The sequence below is a fragment of the Lepus europaeus genome, chromosome 23 (genome assembly GCF_033115175.1).
Source record: "Lepus europaeus isolate LE1 chromosome 23, mLepTim1.pri, whole genome shotgun sequence".
Taxonomy (NCBI): Eukaryota; Metazoa; Chordata; class Mammalia; order Lagomorpha; family Leporidae; genus Lepus; species Lepus europaeus.
The window spans coordinates 25238687-25258685 of record NC_084849.1 but is presented as its reverse complement, the minus strand read 5'-3'; the positions used below and the strand labels follow the sequence as shown (position 1 = coordinate 25258685).

Genomic DNA, 19999 nt, shown 5'->3' with positions numbered 1-19999 from the left:
AGAAAATTATAGGGCTGGCACTGTGGTGTTGTGAGTAAAGCTGCTCTCTATAAAGCCAGCATCCCATAAAGGTGCTGGTTTGAGCCCCTGCTGCTCCACTTCTGATCCAGCTCCCTGCTAATATGACTGGGGAAGCAGTGGAGGATGGCCAGGTCCTTGGGCCCCTGCCTCTACATGGGAGACCTAGAAGAAGCTCCTGGCTCCTGGCTTTGGCCTGGCCCAGCCCTGGCTGTTGTGGCCATTTGAGGGAGTGAACCAAAGATGGAAGATCTCTGTCTCTCCCCTTTCCTCTGTAACTCTGACTTTCAAATAAATAAATAAATAAATCTTAAAGGAAAAAGAACACTAGTAGAAAAATAAATGAAATTTAAATAAAGCTTAGGGCTTAATTAACAGTAACTTCTTCACGAATGTGAAGAAAGGAGACATTTCACATGTAAACATTTTAGGTATTGCAACTATCTTTTCTATATTCACTGAACAGAAATCTTCAAATGCAATGAATCAATTGTATATAAACAATCATAAGGCAACAAAGTAGATATTGATTAAGGAATAGCTTTCAAAAATCCCATAATTTTAAAAATATAACTCTGTAACCCGCGTTAAAGAGAATCCCTGGGGGAAATTAGGACATCCTTGGGATTAAAGGATAATGAATACTTTAGCCAGCAAAAATTGTGGGACACAATTTTTAAATAGCATTAACCAGAAGAGACTAAAAACTTTACCAACAAACGAGGTAAGTATTTATTTTACAAAGCTTATAAAGGGGAGAAACCCAGCAAGCCTACAGAGACAGGAAGGACAAAAATAACAGAATGGAAGAAATAATGAAATAGGGAAGAAAGTAGTATACAGATTAATCAAACCAAAAGTTGTTTTGCTTTCCCTAAAAGAGTACTAAAACAGACTTCTGACAGAACTGGCCAATTTAAAATTTAAAAAAAAAAAAATTAAAGCTGGAAATAATCCAGAGTGTTCAAACCTTTTTCTGCAAAGCGCATCACAGGCTTTTGTACATGGGCTCGGGCCGTTAAATCTGCTGTCCTAGGGGCTGGTGGTGCCGCACAGCCGACTAAACCACTGCCTGCAACGCCCTGCCTCCCCCAGGGGCCCGGATTGGAGTCCTGGCTGCTCCACTTAGGATCCAGCTCCCTGCCCTCCCGGCCCAGCTCCCGGGAAGGCAGTAGACGATGGCCCAAGTGCTAGGGGCCCTGCCATCCACATGGAGACCCCAGGGAGTTCCAGGTTCCCGGCTTCCACAGGGGCTGGCTGATGAACCAGTGGATGGAAGCTCTCTCTGGGCTCGCTCTCTCCAAATAAATTAAATCCTAACAAACAAAACTTGGCTGTGGCAGCAGGCAAGGCGAAGGGAATGGGCGTGTCCATAATCGGATAAAACGTTACATGAACACTGAACTTTCAGTTAGTTTTCACATGCCACAAAAATAAATCGCCTTTTTGATTATTTTTTCCCTAGGCATTGAAAATGTAATATACTATATAATCCGTTCTCAGCTTGCAGCAAGCTGTGCAAGCCCGGAGCAGAGGCTGGTTCCCCAGGCAGGGGGCAGCCAGCGAGCGGGTCTAGCGCGGTGAAAGGACCCCGTAAGAGGAAGGCTCCAGAAGCTTCGCAGCCCAGGGCCCGGTCTTGTCCGGCTCAGAGGGGCACCGCAGCCCCGGCCCCTCACAGCCCGAGCGAGCCCAGCGGGCGCCACCAGGGCGCATGCGCCCACCCGGGCCCGGCCACCAATCAGCTCGCAGCGCCGGGAGCCTGGCTGCCCGACCTCGCGCCGGTACCTGGAAGCCAATCACAGGTCGCCCTGGGCGCGCGTGCGGCGGCGGCGGCGCCGGCGCCTGAGGCCTGAGGGAGGCGGCGTGACTGCGGGCTGGGCCCCGGCAGCGCCGCCGGTGCCCGCGAGTCGCCGGCCGCCCACCGGGGCCGGTAAGGACGGGGGGCGGGGTGGGGGCGTGTGCGTTCCCTGAGGCGAGACGGGAGGGGCTCCCGCGCGGGTGAGGCGAGCGGCCGGCGGCGCCGATCCCCGGCTGCTTCCCACGGCCGCAGCGCCGTCCCTAACCCCGGCGCGCGCCGCTCTGTGCAGCCCGCCCTCGGCCGCCCCCGCCGCCGGGCTGAGGGAGCCGGGCCTCCGGGACCAGGGGCCTGTCATGGCTCCCGGCGCGCTCCCCTCCCCCTGCCCCACCGCTCCGGCTCCCTGCCCTCCCTCCCTCCCTCCCTCTCTCCCCGCCACCCGTGGTCCCTGCTGGTGCTCAGAGCCTTTACAAATCTAAAAGTCTTCAGCCAGGTTTTTTTTTTTTTTTAACTCCAGCCCCGCCCCCATCCCGGGTCCTGCGGCCCCAGGACCCCTACGGCGTTGAAAGCTTTCTCAGATTGTCCATTAGCCTCGCGCCCCTACGGGCCCCGCTGCAGAGTGCTTGGGTTTCTGGTTTGCTTGGGTACTGAGTGCCGGCCTTGGACCCCCGAGGGAGGCCCCCTGACAGCCAAGACCAGGGATGAGTTTTGAGGCCCGTGGGTTTTTTTTTTTTTTTTTTTTTTTTTTTTTAACGGAGGTAGGGTAGGTGGGGGGAACAGATTTGGGGAAATGCTCTGTGCTAGATCAGCGGGAGAGAGGTTGATCGACAGCCGCATAGCAGTGTCGGGCAGGCAGAGGCGGTAGGAGTTAACCCGCATCCAGGGTGCGGCCACCTCTGGCTGACCCCAACTTCTTCCCAAGTTTCAAATCCCTAGGTAAGAGGAGAGAGGGCTCCGGAACAGGGACCTAGGTGGTGTCTTTTGTCCTTGGCTTTTTCTCCCTTGTTCTGCCCTGGCTGCTAAAACATGGCTATTTAGTGTTTCCTGAGGGAATCTGATTGTATACAGCAAATTCAGGCCAGTTAGTGATCAATTTATTTGTTTTTATTTTTAAAAAAGATTGATTTGAAAGGCTGAATTGGGGAAGGAGATATCTTTCAATCTGCTGGTTCACTCCCCAAATGGCCACAAAGGCCATGGCAAGGGCCAGGCCAGGGCCAGGAGCCAGGAACAACATCCGGGTCTCCCACGTGGGTGGCAGGGGCCCACAGGCACTTGGGCGTCTTCTGCTGCGTTCTCAGGTGCACTAGCAGGGAGCTGGATCAGAAGTGGAGCAGCCCACAAGGGGTGCTGGTGGCAACTTCACCTGCTGCGCTACTTTCTGGCCCCCAGGTTGGTGATTTAGGTAATTATGCGGCTCTTTCATTTGCTTCCTTAAGAAAGGAGAGGGTGATGCTGATGGCAGCATTCTGTCTTCTGAGCTCTTGAAAGGGAAAAGAGCTAAGAGCACCTTGATGTTCAGTAAAGCTGACTGCTTTTATCGCATTGTGAGGCTGACAAGGGTCGACGGGCATACCCCAAGATTGCAGCTGATACATTGAATGGTTCATTCAGGTTGGACGTGTGTTTGATTCCTTGTTCGTTTCTGTACCTCCTTTTGATAGGGACCTTGTTTCATGTGGTAGTTGGCATGTGACTGGACAGTGAAGGCCATCCGAATTCATTTTGTGCCGGTAAATGAGGTTATAGGTCAATTCTGTACCCAGCAACTTGTGACTCTAACTCGATGAGACCTATTCTATTAGTTAGCTGTCTATTACTGAGTAACAAATTATCTTAAAGCTTTGAAATTTAAAATAACACATTTTTGTTACCTCATTGTTTCTGGAAGGCCTGGAATCCAAGAGGGGCTTAGCCAGATGGTTTCTGTTTCAGGATCTCTCATGAGATTGCAGTAAGGCTTTGGGCTGGATTGTCAGTCTCTGAAGTCAGAGCTCACTTACTTGGCTGTGGGCAAGGGGTCACACATAGTTCCTTACTCCACACACCTTTCATATCATCATATTGGGTTTTCTCCAGAGAGCTTGTACCCAAGATGAACAGAGAGTCTTTTTCTAACCTGATTGCAAAAGTGGCATATCATCACTTCTGGTCTGTGTGCTTGGTTCTACAGGCCAATCCTGTTACATTGTGTGGGAGGGCTCCACAACCATGTGTCTGTCTGAAGGTAGGCTTCATTTGAGACTGTCTTGAAGGCCATCACACCCATTTACCCACTATTCCACTCATTCTTCTTGTGATTTCAGCAATTGTCCTATCACTGGGGCTGAATTTGGCTCCATGCTAAGGTCGAAATGGCTCCTGTGCTGTTGTGTATTTAATTAGCACTGTTCTAGCAAAGTCTGATTTACCTTAGCTTACATTTTCTGTCTCTGGATCATTCTGATAGCAAACATACTGACTGTATGCTGCAGCCCTTTTCTGTTTATTGTATTGTGTATTTGCTTGGTCTTACAGGAAGATTTCTCCAGAGTTGACCGTATTTGCTGCCTCCAGTTCTTCTCTCATTCTCCCTTAAACCCACTCTATTCTACCAGTGAATTCCATGTTGTTTAGTCCAGTGGTCAGTTTTAATTGATGTGTTAGCAGCATTCATCAGGGTTGTTCATTTTTGTCTTTTTTTCTTTTTTATTTGACAGAGTTAGACAGTGAGAGAGAGAGACAGAGAGAAAGGTCTTCCTTCCGTTGGTTCACCCCCAAATGGCCGCCACGGCCGGAGCTACGCTGATCCAAAGCCAGGAGCCAGGTGCTTCCTCTCGGTCTCCCATGCGGGTGCAGGGGCCCAAGCACTTGGGCCATCCTCCATTGCTCTCCTGGGCCACAGCAGAGAGCTGGAGTGGAAGAGGAGCAACCGGGACTAGAACCCGGCGCCCATATGGGATGCAGGCGCCGCATGTGGAAGATTAACCAAGTGAGCCATGGCGCCGGCCTCCATTTTGTCTTTCTAAAGATGTTTTTTATTTGGAGTCTGAAATACTTCCCACGTGAATGGCTGAAAGTAACTGTTCTCGCTCATCTTCACTGTTACTTTCTCTTCTCTGTGACTTCTAGCCAGGGGAATGCCTGGGGGCTTGTATCTCAGACCACTTTCCCTGCCTGATCTCGTCCAGTCTTGTGTTTTAAATGATGCTACATGCTGAAGACTCCAAAATTTAGACATCCACATTAGATCGCTCCCTAAATGCTGACTACAGAGATTACCTGCTCAACATCATCACTTGTGTGTCATGCTCCTCTCTTTCACATTCAGATCCACTCTGAATCTGTGGACCTTCCAGGTTTTGATCTAGTTTCTGACTCTTAGTACCTTTATTTCTCTCTATTTGCAGAAGTGATTAAGGATCTTGGGATGGAAAAATTATCTGGATCATACATGTGAGCTCTAAATGCCATCACAAGTGTTTACCTGACACATTTGTCTATTATACCACTAGCTGCTGTCTTTTTAAAGATTTATTTATTTATTACTTGATAATAAATAAATTTATTCGGCACATACAAAAGGCAAAGTAACAGAGGGAGGGAGAGACCATCTATCCACTGGTTCATTCCTCAAATATCCCCAACAACCAGGGCTAGGTGGGGCCAAAGCCAGGAGCCCAGAACTCATTCCATGTCTCTTATGTGGGTGGCAGAGACCCAAATACTTGGGCCAGCATTTGCTGCCTTCTTAGATGCATTAGGAGGAAATTGGATTGGAAGCACAGAGTAGCCAGGACTCGAACCAGGCACTCTGATATTGGGATGTGGGTGTCCCAAGTGGCAGCTTAACCCACTGCGTCCCAACACCCCCCCCCCCCCCAAGTAGCCTCTCCATTAGAAGTCCAAAATCCATTTCACTGGACTGAAGTTTACTGGCAGGACTGTGCTTCCCTGGAATTCTTAGGGAGATAAATTACTTCCCTCTTAGAGTATACATGGCTTTCCTTGGTTTCCCGTATCCATGCTCCAATCTTTGTTTTTGTCTTTACATCACATTGTCCTAGTGTATGTGTGAAATCTCCTTTTGCTTCCAAGGACTCTTGTGATGTCATCTAGGGCTCACATGTATGATCCAGATAATTTTTCCGTCTCAAGATCCCTTTTTTTTTTTTTAAGATTTTTATTTATTTATTTGAGAGGTAGAGTTACAGACAGTGAGAGGGAGAGACAGAGAGAAAGGTCTTCCATCCATTGGCTCACTCCCCAAATGGCCGCAATGGCTGGAGCTGAGCTGATCCAGAGCCAGGAGCCAGGAGCTTCTTCTGGGTCTCCCACACAGGAGCAGGGGCCCAAGCACTTGGGCCATCTTCGACTGCTTTCCCAGGCCACAGCAGAGAGCTGGATTGGAAGAGGAGCAGCTGGGACTAGAACCGGCACCTATATGTGATGCCGGCACTGCAGGGGGAGGATTAACCTGCGCCACGGCACCGGCCCCTCAAGATACTTAATCTTGTCAGCAAAGACCCCTTTTTCAAATATGATAACACATACAGGTTTTTCAGCCTCCCATGATCCACATTTTTTTTATCCCAGCCCATGGCAGCTACTAGTTTCTTTTCTTTTTTTTCTTTCTTTTTCTTTTTTTTTTTTTAAAGATCTATTTATTTACTTGAAAGAGTTTACACAGAGAGAGAGGTCTTCCATCTGCTGGTTCACTCCACAGTTGTCCGCAGCGGTTGGAGCTGTGCTGATCAAATCCAGGAGCCAGGAGATTCTTCCAGGTCTCCCACGGACTTGGGCCATCTTCTTCTGCTTTCCCAGGCCATAGCAGAGAGCTGGTTTGGAAGTACAGCAGCTGGGACTCGAACCAGCGCCCATGTGGGATGCCAGCACTGCAGGCGACAGCTTTACCCGCTACACCACAGCGCTGGCCCCACTGAATTTGCTCATTCTGGGCATTTAAAACAATTATTTTATTAGAGAGACAGTGAGCTCCTATGTTACTATCCAAATGTCTGCAATGGCTAGGACTGGGCCAAGCTGAAGCCAGGAGTTACGAATTCAGTATAGGTCTCACAGGTGAGTGACAGGGACCCAACTCCTGGAGCCTTCAATATTGCCTCCCACGATCTGCATTTACAGAAGCTGGAATCAGGAGCAGAGCCAGAATCTAACCCAGGTGTCTTAGTCTTCATTTTAACCGCTTAGCCAAATGCTGTCCTTATTCTGGACATTTTATGTAACTGGAATCTCATAATACACGTATTCAGTCTGAGTCTCCCAATTACTTGAGCCATCACCTGCTAATTAGCAGGAAGCTGGAATCAGGAGCAGAGCCAGCGCTCAAACCTAGTTACCCAGATGTGGGATGTGGATGTCCTAAGCCATTTTTTTTTTTTTTTTAAGATTTCTATATTTGAAGAGCTGGGGCGGGGGGCAGAGAGAGAGAGATGATCGATCTTTGATCCACTGGTTCACTTCCCAGATGGACACAATGACCAGGGCTGGGAGATTTTTCCAGGTGTCTCACATGGGTAGCAGGGGCCCAAGCACTCAGGCCATCTTCTGCTGCTTTTCTCAGACTATTAACAGGAAACTGGACTGGAAGTGGAGCAGCTGGGACATGAACCAGCACCCATGTGGGATGCCAGTGTGGCAGGAGGTGGTGGCCTTAACTGCCACACCACAATGCCAGCCCACAGTGTGCAGTTTTAATTTGCATTTCTCTGATGATAAGTGATGTTGAATGTATTTTCATATACGTGCTGGCCATTTATATGTTACCTTTGGAGAAATGTACAAGTCCTTTGTTCATTTTAAAATTGGATTTTTAAAAAAACTTTTAGCCGGCGCCGCGGCTTAATAGGCTAATCCTCCACCTGAGGCGCCGGCACCAGATTCTGTCCCAGTTGCCCCTCTTCCAGGCCAGCTCTCTGCTGTGGCCTGGGAGTGCAGTGGAGGATGGCCCAAGTGCTTGGGCCCTGCACCCTATGGGAGACCAGGAGAAGCACCTGGCTCCTGCCTACGGATCAGCGTGTTGCGCTGGCCGCGGAGGCCATTGGAGGGTGAACCAATGGCAAAGGAAGACCTTTCTGTCTCTCTCTCACTGTCCACTCTGCCTGTCCAAAAAAAAAAAAAAAACCAACTTTTAGTTCTTTGTATATTCTGTATACAAGTTTCTTACCACATATATGAATTACAAATATTCTCTCCCATCTGTAAGATGTCTTTTATGATGGTGTTTTCTAAAGCACCAAAAGTTTTTAATTTTGATAAAGTTCTGTTTTTTCTTTTGTACTTTTGTTATGTTTGTTTATTCTTTTCTTATTTTTTAATACTTTTGTAGTTGTAGCTATTACATCTAAATCCATGATCATTTTGAGTTATTTTTTGTATGTAGTGTAAGGCAAGGATCCAAATTTGAATGTTTTCATGTGGCTATCCAGTTGTTCTGTATCATTTGTTGAGAAAATTATTCTGTTTCCTGTGGAATTGTATTGATAATCTGACAGAAAATCAGTTGACTATTAATATATAGATTTGTTGCTTCACTGTAAATTCTTTTTTTCTTTGCTTATCTTGAATGATTAGTTGGATGGGGAGTTAATCAGCAGCCAAAAATCCAACCGGGACCCTCTGGTTGAAAGTTGAGCTGTGTTATTGGGACCCAGTTGAGTGTGTGTGTATAAACAGCAGGAGTTTATTTCTTACAGTTTTGGAGACTGGGAAGCCCAAGTTCAAGGTGCTGCTCAATTTAGTTTCTCACTGAGACAGTGGATGACAGTCTGTGTCTACATGACAGAGAGAGAGGAAACAAGGTCAGTGGTGCCTCTTTTTGTGAGGGTACTAACCCCATTGTGAGGTCCCTACCCTCAAGATCTCAACTTAACCTGATTACTTCCAGAGGGCTTCATGTTTAAATATCATCACATTGGAAGTTATGGCTTCAACTTGTGAATTTTGGGGAGAAATGTTTCAGACCATAGCATAATCTAAAACATTTCCTCTAGGTTGGAGGAATCATAGAACATTTCAGAATACAGGGGTGATGTGATTACAGTGGCGCTTTAATATCCATCTAGTAGTGGTGTAACTTAAAAGGCAATGAAACAGAACAATTTGGAATTTGTGACAGGTATACAAACATGAAGTAACCAGTGGACCTAAACCTAGATGTTGGGGCTGGGGCCTGGGAGCTGGGAGGATATTAGTAGAATAGAAATGAAAAGTAATTAGAATGACAAGGCTCTAAAAGTTATTTAAAATCATGGGTACTTGGTAGCTAATTTGATGGGAGATTTGAAGAGAAACAAAATGAAAAAAAGTAAAAATAAAAGAATCTTTGAGACACTAATTCTTAGAGACCAAGCAGTTAATAGTACCATCATCAGAGATAGGCATGGATTAAGTCAGATTTGTGTCAGAAGACAAACTAGAATTTAACATTCTAAATATGTTTTAGTGTCAGCTCTGTCAACAAACCTTGCATATAACTTCAGGTAATTTGTAAACTTTTCCAGGCTTTAAAAAGCTATCCTCAGATCTGATGACCATATTGGTTGTCAAATCACTGTCTGATTTTTATATCAGGGAGAATACTAATAATTTTGATTTAGAATTTTTTTCTTTAGATAGGACGTTAGGGTTTATGTGTAGAATTACCTTGGAGGCCGGCGCCGTGGCTTAACAGGCTAATCCTCCGCCTTGCGGCGCCGGCATACCGGGTTCTAGTCCCGGTCGGGGTGCCGGATTCTATCCCGGTTGCCCCTCTTCCAGGCCAGCTCTCTGCTATGGCCCGGGAGTGCAGTGGAGGATGACCCAAGTGCTTGGGCCCTGCACCCGCATGGGAGACCAGGAGAAGCACCTGGCTCCTGGCTTCGGATCAGCGTGATGAGCCGGCCGCAGCGGCCATTGGAGGGTGAACCAACGGCAAAAGGAAGACCTTTCTCTCTGTCTCTCTCTCTCACTATCCACTCTGCCTGTCAAAAAAAAAAAAAAAAAAGAAAAGAAAAGAAAAAGAAAAAAAAGAATTACCTTGGAGATAGTTACTAGAAATGTGGAAGTGGGACCGGCTTTGTGGTGCAGTGGGTTAAGGTGCCACACGTGGTGCCAGTATCCTATATGGGCACAGATTTGCGTCCCAGCTGCTCCACTTTGATCTAGCTCCCTGCTTCTGTGCCTGGGAAGGCAGCAGAAGATGACCCAAGTACTTGGGTCCCTGACACCCATGTGGGATCCTGGGATGGAATTCCAGGCCCCTGGCTTTGTACTGGCCTAGCCCTGGCCATTGAAGCCTTTTGGGGACTGAATCAGAGGATGCGGTATCGCTTTCCTTGTGTCTGTCTCTTTACTCTGTAACTCTGCCTTTCAAATAAATAATAGTTTTTTTTTTTAACTGTTTTTAGCTACATCTACAGTTTTATGATAAAATCATTGTTTTGGCATCAGTTGGTTACAGTGAGAGCAAGATACTGTGAGTGTGGCAGAGCAGTTCTAGTGCAGCAGCTGTATTCACTGCTTGCAAAACTGCAATTTGTTACCTCATAGCCATTACATGTGAGTTACCTGCAGTCACTACTGCTATGAATCCTTACGTACAGCCCCTTCAGGGAAGAGCTGATGCTAAACAATTAGGTTAAATCTGGATGAGATTATGAAAGTTCCTTGATGGAACCTTTTGCTTTCCCCTTCCCTCCAATAACTTTGCTTTAAAATAACTGTTACTTAGAGCTAATCGGATAGCAGCCGCACAAATAAATAATCTACAAAAAAAGAAGTAGGAAGTGTGGAAGTGATCCTGAGAAGAAAGTTAAATTTGGATGGCATTTGTTAATGCCTGGAGCCATTTTCAGTTGCCACAATTGGTGCACTTCTACTGGTGTCTAGTAGGTAGAGGTCAGGGATGGTGCTAAACACGGTACAGTGCACCTGACAGACTCTCACAGTAAATAATTATCTGTTCCAATATTGATGAACATCCATAGTGCTTAGGTTGTGAAACACTGAGCTTAATGGTGTCATCTTGGAATTAGGTGATTGAAGCTGTATATAGACCGTTGACTCTGAAGGGCAATATTTTCAAATCTGCTTCATGTTTTTCTGACATTGCATATCTACTATTTATTTATTTGATCTTAGTTTTGAGATTGTAACTCACTCTTCATGACACCCCAGGCTATAAGCATCATGCATTTATTTACTACTGTCCAAACCGTGTTTGGCATAGTATCTGACCAGTGTTGGACAAACAATATATAATGGGTAACATAAGTGAGGGAAAGAATAAGACTAACTTTTACTTATTTTTAAATTCACTTCCAAAGTGATATACATGTTTACAGGAATAAATATTATTTGTATGTTTCAAAACTGGGTACTGATAGTGTAATTAATATAAATGCAGTGTTTATGGCATATCTTACCTGACAGTTATTTTATAGATTAGATTTTGCTGGTTCAAAGGGCCTTCAGAAATTCTTGGAAAATGTATATAATTAAAAAACTGTAGATTTAAAAAATTTCCACCAAAATAAAAATATCTTTTTATCCTATTTTCCCACAAACTTTTGGAAGTGCCCTCCTATTCAGAAATTGGTGAATTCTGAACCATGGTTAAAGTACCTATATCTTGCTAACTTTAGACCATTGTTCTTCAGAGCACTAATAGTGATCTTGTGGGTCATGGTCAGCTTTAGAAAAATGAAATAGAAAATATTTGAATGCATCCCATATAATAAAGGCATTATTATTTATATGCATGTTTGCTTGTGAGATAAGATTCTATATAAAACAAAATTTTTAATTGATTATAGTGAAAATATTTGTAAAAATCCTTTATTGGTGTACAGAATTTCTGACTTGGACATGGTTCTCAAAATAAATTGATAGGAGCAGGCATTGTGGCATAGTGGATAAAGCTGCTGCCTCTGACACTAGCATCCCATGTGGGCACTGGTTTGAGTCCTGGCTGCTCCACTTCTGATCTAGCCCCCGCTGATGTGCCTGGGAAGGTAGCAGAGGATGGCCCAGGTGCTTGGGCCCCTGCCCCAATGTGGGAAACTTGGAAGATGCTCCTGGCTCTGGTCTGGCCCAGTCCTAGCCATTGTAGCCATTTGGGGAGTGAACCAACAGGTGGAAGATATCTCTCTCTGTCTCTTGCTGTCCCTTTCTCTCTCTCTGTGACTTTCAAATAAGTAAATCTTTTTTTTTTTTTAGAGAAAATAAAAATAAATTGATAGGAAATGTAGAATTAAAGTAGCACAATTTGTTCTACAAATAAAAGATCTTATTAATAAAAGTTACTGTTCATGGCTGGCGCCGCGGCTCAATAGGCTAATCCTGCGCCTTGCGGCGCCGGCACACCAGGTTCTAGTCCCAGTCGGGGCACCGGATTCTGTCCCGGTTGCCCCTCTTCCAGGCCAGCTCTCTGCTGTGGCCCAGGAGTGCAGTGGAGGATGGCCCAAGTGCTTGGGCTCTGCACCCTATGGGAGACCAGGATAAGTCCCTGGCTCCTGCTATCGGATCAGCGCGGTGCGCCGGCCGCAGCACGCCAGCCGCGGCGGCCATTGGAGGGTGAACCAATGGCAAAAGGAAGACCTTTCTCTCTGTCTCTCTCTCTCTCTCACTGTCCACTCTGCCTGTCAAAAAAAAAAAAAAAAAGTTACTGTTCATTTAACAAATTCTGCGTTTGTAGAGCACTTGCTGTGCTAGGCACTCTTTTGTGCTGGAGGTCTAAGTGAACAAGAGACACATCATTGCTGTTTGGAGTTTGTTTCCAACTGGATGGTCACTAGAAAAGAATCGAGGTAAATAGATAGTGACAGGGCATGAAGATGAAGCAGAAGGAAAGCAAGATTGACTGATGGGAATTTTTAAAGACTTCATTGAGAAAGATCCTTGAAACAGAACTAGCTAGCCATGTGAGTTTCTGTATGAAGGTATTAGAGGGAATAGCAAATACAAGCACCTTGAGCAAGGTAAAAATTTAGTGTGTTCAGGCAGTGTCAAGGAGGTTAGTGTGGCTGCAGTGAAGTAGGTGCAGGAAAGAAGTGTGAGAAAACCGTAGGGTGATAAGTGGGAAGTATGGTCTTGATGAGGACTTAGTCTGAGTGAATCAGAAGGCCTTGGTAGGTTTTGAACTGGGCAGTGATATGATCTGACATGATTGAGCAGAATCACTCTGCCTACCAGGTAGAAAAGAGACTGAAGTGGGTTGAGAGAAGAAGTATTGTTTTATGTTCACTGGGGAAGTCGGGACTAGAAAGAGAAATTTAGTAGACATCAGTGAATGGATTATAATTAAGTCCATGAATTGAAATGAGGCCATTGAAAGAGCTCCTTCCTAATTGTTCTGCCTGGAATCTGGTTTGCACTATACTATTTGCTGGCCATGTGTAGGTACTGTATAAATTTGAATAAATTTATGTATTTATATTTATTTTTTTAATTATTATTTGACAGGTAGAGTTATAGCCAGTGAGATAGAGAGACAGAGAGAAAGGTCTTCCTTCCATTGGTTCACCCCCCCCAAATGACCGCTACAGCCGGCGTTGTGCTGATCCGAAGCCAGGAGCCAGGTGCTTCTTCCTGGTCTCCCATGCGGGTGTAGGTGCTCAAGCACTTGGGCCATCCTCCACTGCCCTCCCCGGGCCACAGCAGAGAGCTGGCCTGGAAGAGGAGCAGCCGGGACTAGAACCCGGCACCCATATGGGATGCCGGTGCCGCAGGCGGAGGATTAGCCAAGTGAGCCACAGCGCCGGCCCCCTGTATTTATATTTATGAAATTAGTATGAATCAGTTATCAGTTTAGGTATGTACATTAGATACAATTTTCTTCCAGTTTTACTACAAAGTATGGTACCACTGAATAGTTCATGTTTTTTAAAAAATAGCTGTTCTCTTAAATCTCGCAGATAAGAATCTTTGTCTTCAAGGTACGATGCACATTCAAAAGTAAAACTTGCTGAAGAAGGTAGAGCTTGTGTATGGCAGATGTGGATTCCAGCTTTATCTCCATCTTCCAGGCCCCTGTTTGTAAACACTGCCCAGTGGTGCCTTTCTCTTTCTGTGTGACTTCACGTAATGATTAGTTGCTAAAGGTTCCTTGATGGAGGTATAGGGCAAAGCTGTGAAGCTGTGATTTTCTAGTCGCAGAGTCCTATCTTGGTATCATAGGGTTTAAGCTCTCATGCATCCTCTGAGTCTCAATGTCCTTGTCTGTAAAATAAGGGTGTTTATAATTACCTTTGAATTTTGGAGGAGAATTAAATAACAGAATACATTTTTCTGTACTGTGTTTGTATTTAGGTGGCAGTTTATTTAAAGGAGTCACTTGGACTTGTGGCCACACCCTTGAATAAAAAAATTAGAAAATGGCACAACCATTTATATTGTGTGAAGAACAAGAGCAAGAACCAAGTAAGGGTGTCAAAGAAACCAAGCAAGTAGAAGATGAAGATGCTGAGCTGATCTTTGTTGGGGTGGAGCACGTAAATGAAGATGCTGAGCTCATCTTTGTTGGAGTGACTTCAAATTCAAAGCCAGTTGTTTCAAACATTTTGAATAGGGTCACCCCAGGTTCATGTTCAAGGAGAAAAAAGTATGGCCAAATTAGAAAAGGTACAGCTCAGAAACTGCCGCCTGCAAGTCAGGGGACCCCTACATCAGAAGCAGTGACTGTCTTGCCCGCTTCTCCATCTGAATCAAGATCAACAGATAGTCCTATTATCATTGAGCCTTTGTCTAAACCTGATTATAAAAAGAATTCACCACAAGTCGTGCCTGATAGCTCTTCAAAGTTATGTTCTCCTGTGGTTACACTCACAAGTTCGTTGCCTAGTCCTGTAAGAGCAGCACTTTCAGTAGGAAATATGAATGCAAATCCTTGTGTGTCAGAGCAGCTGTCCACTTCTGAAGGAAACGGCATAGATCCTAAAAGACCGAAACTTGATGGAATCACAGGGGAGTATTCTTCAGCTCTGTCCTCTTCAGATACTCAGCAAAGCATGCCCTCAGACAGTGCTCAGACCTTACTGAACCCTGTCCAGAATGGAATACCTTCTCCAGCCGTTTCAAAGGACAGTGTCCATTTCAAGCCTATAAATAGAAATGTTGATAAGGAAAATGAATTGGCAAATCCAGACTGTTTGAGTGAAGCAAGTCAAAACAAGGCCTTTGATCCCGTGAAAGGCAACCTGACCATGCTCCTTAGTGACTTCTACTATGGACAGCATAAAGGCGATGGACAGTCCGAGCAGAAGACTCACACAACCTTTAAATGCCTCAGCTGCTTGAAAGTTCTAAAAAACGTTAAGTTTATGAATCACATGAAGCACCATTTGGAACTTGAGAAGCAGAGGGGTGACAGCTGGGAGAACCACACCACCTGCCAGCACTGCCACCGGCAGTTTTCCACCCCCTTCCTGCTGCAGTGTCACATTGAAAGAGTGCACACCACCCAGGAGCCCTCTGCCGTCTGTAAAATCTGTGAATTGTCGTTTGAAACAGATCAGGTTCTCTTGCAACACATGAAGGACAACCATAAGCCTGGGGAGATGCCCTACGTGTGCCAGGTTTGCAGTTACCGATCATCAGCCTTTGTGGATGTGGAAACACATTTTCGAACGTGCCACGAAAACACTAAGAATTTGCTTTGTCCATTTTGTCTCAAAATTTTCAAAACTGCCTCACCATACATGTGTCATTATAGGGGGCACTGGGAAAGGACTGTGCACCAGTGTTCTAAGTGCCGGCTGCAGTTTTTAACTTTCAAGGAGAAAATGGAGCACAAGACCCAGTGTCATCAAATGTTTAAGATGCCTAAGCAACTGGAAGGGTTGCCTCCTGAAACAAAAGTTGTCATTCAAGTGTCGCTGGAACCTCTTCAGCCAGGATCAGTGAAAGCAGCATCTGTTACAGTGAGCACATCTGACTCGGAACCCTCACCCCCCAAGCCTAAAAGCAGAATTTCAAAAAACTCCCACTAATTCTAGTTTTGGTAAATCTAAAGCAAGCATTCCAATCTAAGTTTTTAAAAAAGCCCATAAAGACAAAAATTTTTTAACAATGCATTATTAAGTAGCACCAAAAGTAGCGAAACTAGCTGATTACTTGAGGTTTTTATTTTATGTTTGTACATATGCAATGTTGTTTGATCTAAGTTTTCAGGTTTTTTTTTTTTTAAATAAATCACCTGGTTTTTTATGTTAACTATCTAGGTTAGCACATGGAAGGTGTTTCTGTATATTTGAGTGTGTAAACCTATTTATTATTTTTATATTTTGTGTTACTTCTAAGCTTGAAAGTTCTTCCTTCTAAATATAGAATTTGTGTAGTTTTTGAGGTACTTAATTTATTATCAACTTTTTCCTCTGTGTTAGAAGATTTCACTATGACTGGAATGAGTATGTCATGAACTAGCCCAGTTGCTACTGAATTCCCAGAAGTGCCTCTGCTGTGCTGATATAAAATAACCTGTTTCTGAAAGCCCAGATGTGAAGCTGAGACTATGGCATGAACAGAGACTGGAAGACAGAGCTTTGTCAAGAAGAGAGCCGTGGTTCCCTGTCCCAGTTGAAAGACACACATTCACTACAGTCCTGGAGACAAGGCAGAAGACCACTGCCTCAGAATATCTTTATCGAACTGGAGAACATCCAACGAATCAGACCCATTCTTAGTAAAATGTCTTGTGTTTGGTGAGGGGCTCCTCTAGACATCAGACAGCCACTATGTCTCATTGGTTTCAGATGACAAAGCAGTGGTAATTAATAGAGTGAAGCCTGGTGCCAGCAGCCTGCCTGTTTAGTTTTCTAAAGGGAAATCTGATTCATTCCTTTCTCTCCCTTCTGGCTAGCCATTAGTGGAGAATGAACTGGCCATATCCATCTCAGCCGCAGTAATAAAGCAAGTCAAGTTTCCCGAGGGAAAGAAGCCCTGTCGTAAATAGTTTGAACTGTTCTGGACCCATAGTTTTTTTTTGTTTGTTTGTTTTGTTTTTAAGATTTATTATTTATTTGAAAGAGTTACACAGAGAGAGAAGGAGAGGCAGAGAGAGAGAGGTCTTCCATCCTCTGGTTCACTCTCAATTGGCCACAATGGCCAGAGCTGTGCCAATCCGAAGCCAGGAACCAAGAGCTTCCTCTGGGTCTCCCACATGGGTGCAGGGGCCCAAGGACTTGGGCTATCCTGTACTGCTTTCCCAGGCCACAGCAGAAAGCTGGATTGGAACTGGAGCAGCCAGGACTCTAACCGGCGCCCATATGGGATGCCTGCACTGCAGGCAGCGGCTTTACCCGCTATGCCACAGTGCCAGCCGTGGACCCATAGTTTTAACTGAAAAGGCCAAAGAAATGACAGCTGTCATTTCATGGACTTTTCTAAATTTAGTTCTCCCACTGTTAAGCTGGAAGCGGGGACTGCTTGTCCAAAAACAGTAAGTATAGTGGACAAAAATAGTCCCCGGTGACTGACTAAAATTAAACCCATAGGACTTTTCCTTAGTTTTTTTTTATGTGCTTACTGTAATTGAACATAATAAGCTTGCAATTTTGAACCTTGCCTTAGATCTGAGTGTACTACAGCTAACAGTTATTCATTTATTTGTGTAATTTTCCAGTTTATTATACTAATACTGTTTGGGTCTTACTTGATACACTCCAGTGTGTAAAAGATGTACCACTTACTAACTTCAATACTTAAAAAGTATTAAATCTTAAGATTTAAATCTCCCTTTTCTGATACATCCTGTTAACCAATCTGTCACTGTTCTGTCAGAGAACATTTTCCCTTGCCCTCCCCAGGGGCTTTTCACAGAACTGTGGAGTCTGTTCTGAGTATTGGTTCCTGATCAGAGGCCTTGGCTCCCATGCTTGTCTCCCTGGGCCTGTTCTAGTGCCAGCCCTTGCTCCACTCCTGACACAGATGTGCAACAGCCTGTGTTCACCAGTCAGGGGCTCCAGCATCCTGCATGTGACATAGGTCTGGAGAAATTGTTCCTTTGTTCCTTGCTTGCTGCTTCTAAAAGGTACCTTACGTCTCTTTATACCTTTCTTTCCTTGATCTAGTTAAATCTCCTAAGCTTTCACAAAGTGCTGGGGAGAAAGACACATCAGGGGTTTAGCATCCCTCTTATAATTTGAGGAGGAAGGACTGCAGATAGTGAAGAGATACATTGTGTGGTTGGTTGATTGATTTGCCTCTTGAACATTTTACTAGGCCTGTTTGTGTGGGCCATGGCACTTTTCTCAGATCTCAGCCTGAGCCCTTTCTCTAGGTATATAGAAAGTGTGTGTGTGTGTGTGTGTGCGCGCGCTCCACTTGTTCTGGCCTCAGTGGAAACTTCTACCATGTATAAATAGATCTGCAGACTTTGACATGCTTAACTACCCTTATTCTGTGGTAAAAATAAGAAATGTTTTAGTTCTGTATTTTTGTGACCGCTAAGTGTTCCTAACTCTTCTGTTGTGTTCTTTGTCTAAAGCAGAGGCGGACAATGTATGGCCTGCGAATTCATTTGGTCTGGCCCTGCCAAGGCAACTGCAGGTGGGACTTGAAATGCAATAAATCTATAGCAGGCTGATTTTTCGGTTGGTAATTGTATATGGCCTGCAGATGCTATTATAAATCTCCAAAAGGCCCTTGGCAGAAAAAAGGTTCCCTGCCCCTGCAAAGCATGCTCCTAAGGAGTGCAGATCGACATTGCCAACTACAGATTCAAGTGTTGTGGCCCCTGCCTACCTCCATTCACCGCCATGCTTTTCTGTCGTTTTCCCCCCTGATGCACTATTTTGACACGCTGGCCTTGTTATGCCTCTAGCAAACCAGTTTCCTTACTGATCCAAAGACTTTGCACATGCTATTCTCTTCCAGAATGCTCTTCCCCTAGGCCTGCATGGCTCGCTACCTCACTTAATTGTTTGACACTTCTCTTTGGTTCATTTAGCTTCACCAAGGTTCTTAGAATGACACTAAAATTCCCCTCCCCCTCTTAACCTTATTTTCTCCTCTTCCTTAAAGGCACTTTACCTCTCCCTCTTCTTTTTCCCCTCTCTAATCCAGTTAAGTTTCCTAGATTTTCACAAAAAGGTGAGAAATTACTGTCCTTATGAACTTCGCTTCTATCTTAGAGTTGAGATAGCTTGAGTTGATTTCTGTGCCTGCAGCCAAAAGAAAATTAATAGAGTGAGTTGAGTTCTTTCAGGAGCTTTCTCTGTTTTTCTATTAATAGTGCTCTATTTTTTTAAGGCAGTGTCACTTTGTTTTGCTTACAAATATATTGAATATCTGTTAAGATTGCTATTTTGTTACTGCTCTTTGTGAATCACCCTGTGTATTTTGCTTGCTTCTTTCAAATAAAATTTATTTTATTAATGTTGCCAAAAATTGAATGTTAAATAGCAATTATAATAATAAAATGTTTTGTGAAAAAACATTTTCTGTTACATTCTCTTTCTGCCAATAACATAATGTTTTCATTTTTATTTAATACATTTTTGCCAGTTGTGTTGATTTTTAGTCTTATTTTACTGGCTGGAACTTCTAATCAGTGATATGTAATGCTGGATTTGATGAGCTTTCTTGTTGGTTTTAATGAGAAGTGACTTAACATTAAAGGTAATGAATATTACTTAAACTGTTGCTTAAAGAATTTCTGTTTCTGTTGTTAGAGACTTTAAAGGAAATTGGAGGCAGAGACTTTTGGCTGCTGCTTGGACACCTACATCCCAGCTCTGCTTCTGATCCCAGCTGCCTTCTTTTTTATAAATCACCTAGTTTTTTTTTTTTTTTTTTTAAGATTTATTTATTTAAAAGAGTTACATGGAGAGAGGAGAGACAGAGAGAGGTCTTCCATTCGCTAGTTCGCTCCCCAAATGGTCACAATAGCTGGAGCTGGGCAGATCTGAAGCCAGGAGCCAGAGGTTTTTTTTTCTGGGTCTCCCAAGTACTTTCTTTCTCTCTCTCTCTCTCTCTCTCTTCAGGCAGAGTGGACACTGAGTGAGAGAGAGAAAAAGGTCTTTCCCTTGGTTTACCCCCCAATGGCTGCTGTGGCCGGCGCACCGCGCTGATCCGAAGCCAGGAGCCAGGTGCTTCTCCTGGTCTCCCATGTGTGTGCAGGGCCCAAGGACTTGGGCCATTCTCCACTGCACTCCCGGGCCACAGTAGAGAGCTGGACTGGAAGAGGAGCAACCAGGACAGAATCTGGCG

At 44.7% G+C, this 19999-nt stretch overlaps 1 protein-coding gene across 4 annotated transcripts; it reads left to right on the top strand.

The window, feature by feature from the left end:
- The first annotated feature begins 1885 nt into the window (after nucleotides 1-1885).
- On the top strand, nucleotides 1886-19203 carry ZNF280B (zinc finger protein 280B). 4 transcript variants are annotated; one of them, XM_062182366.1, is made up of 2 exons: nucleotides 1886-1948; nucleotides 14102-19203. In XM_062182366.1, the coding sequence occupies exon 2, from the start codon at nucleotides 14167-14169 to the stop codon at nucleotides 15778-15780; it is 1614 nt and encodes a 537-aa protein (XP_062038350.1). In that variant the 5' UTR covers nucleotides 1886-1948; nucleotides 14102-14166; the 3' UTR covers nucleotides 15781-19203. The 4 variants fall into 4 exon arrangements, with proteins under 4 accessions (XP_062038350.1, XP_062038352.1, XP_062038351.1 ...); XM_062182368.1 differs by lacking the exon at nucleotides 1886-1948 and adding an exon at nucleotides 3187-3205; XM_062182367.1 differs by lacking the exon at nucleotides 1886-1948 and adding an exon at nucleotides 3200-3218.
- Nucleotides 19204-19999: the final 796 nt, after the last annotated feature.

Excerpts from the sequence above, each read along its gene's own strand:
- ZNF280B (XM_062182366.1), top strand. The coding sequence starts at position 14,167 with ATGGCACAACCATTTATATTGTGTGAAGAACAAGAGCAAGAACCAAGT.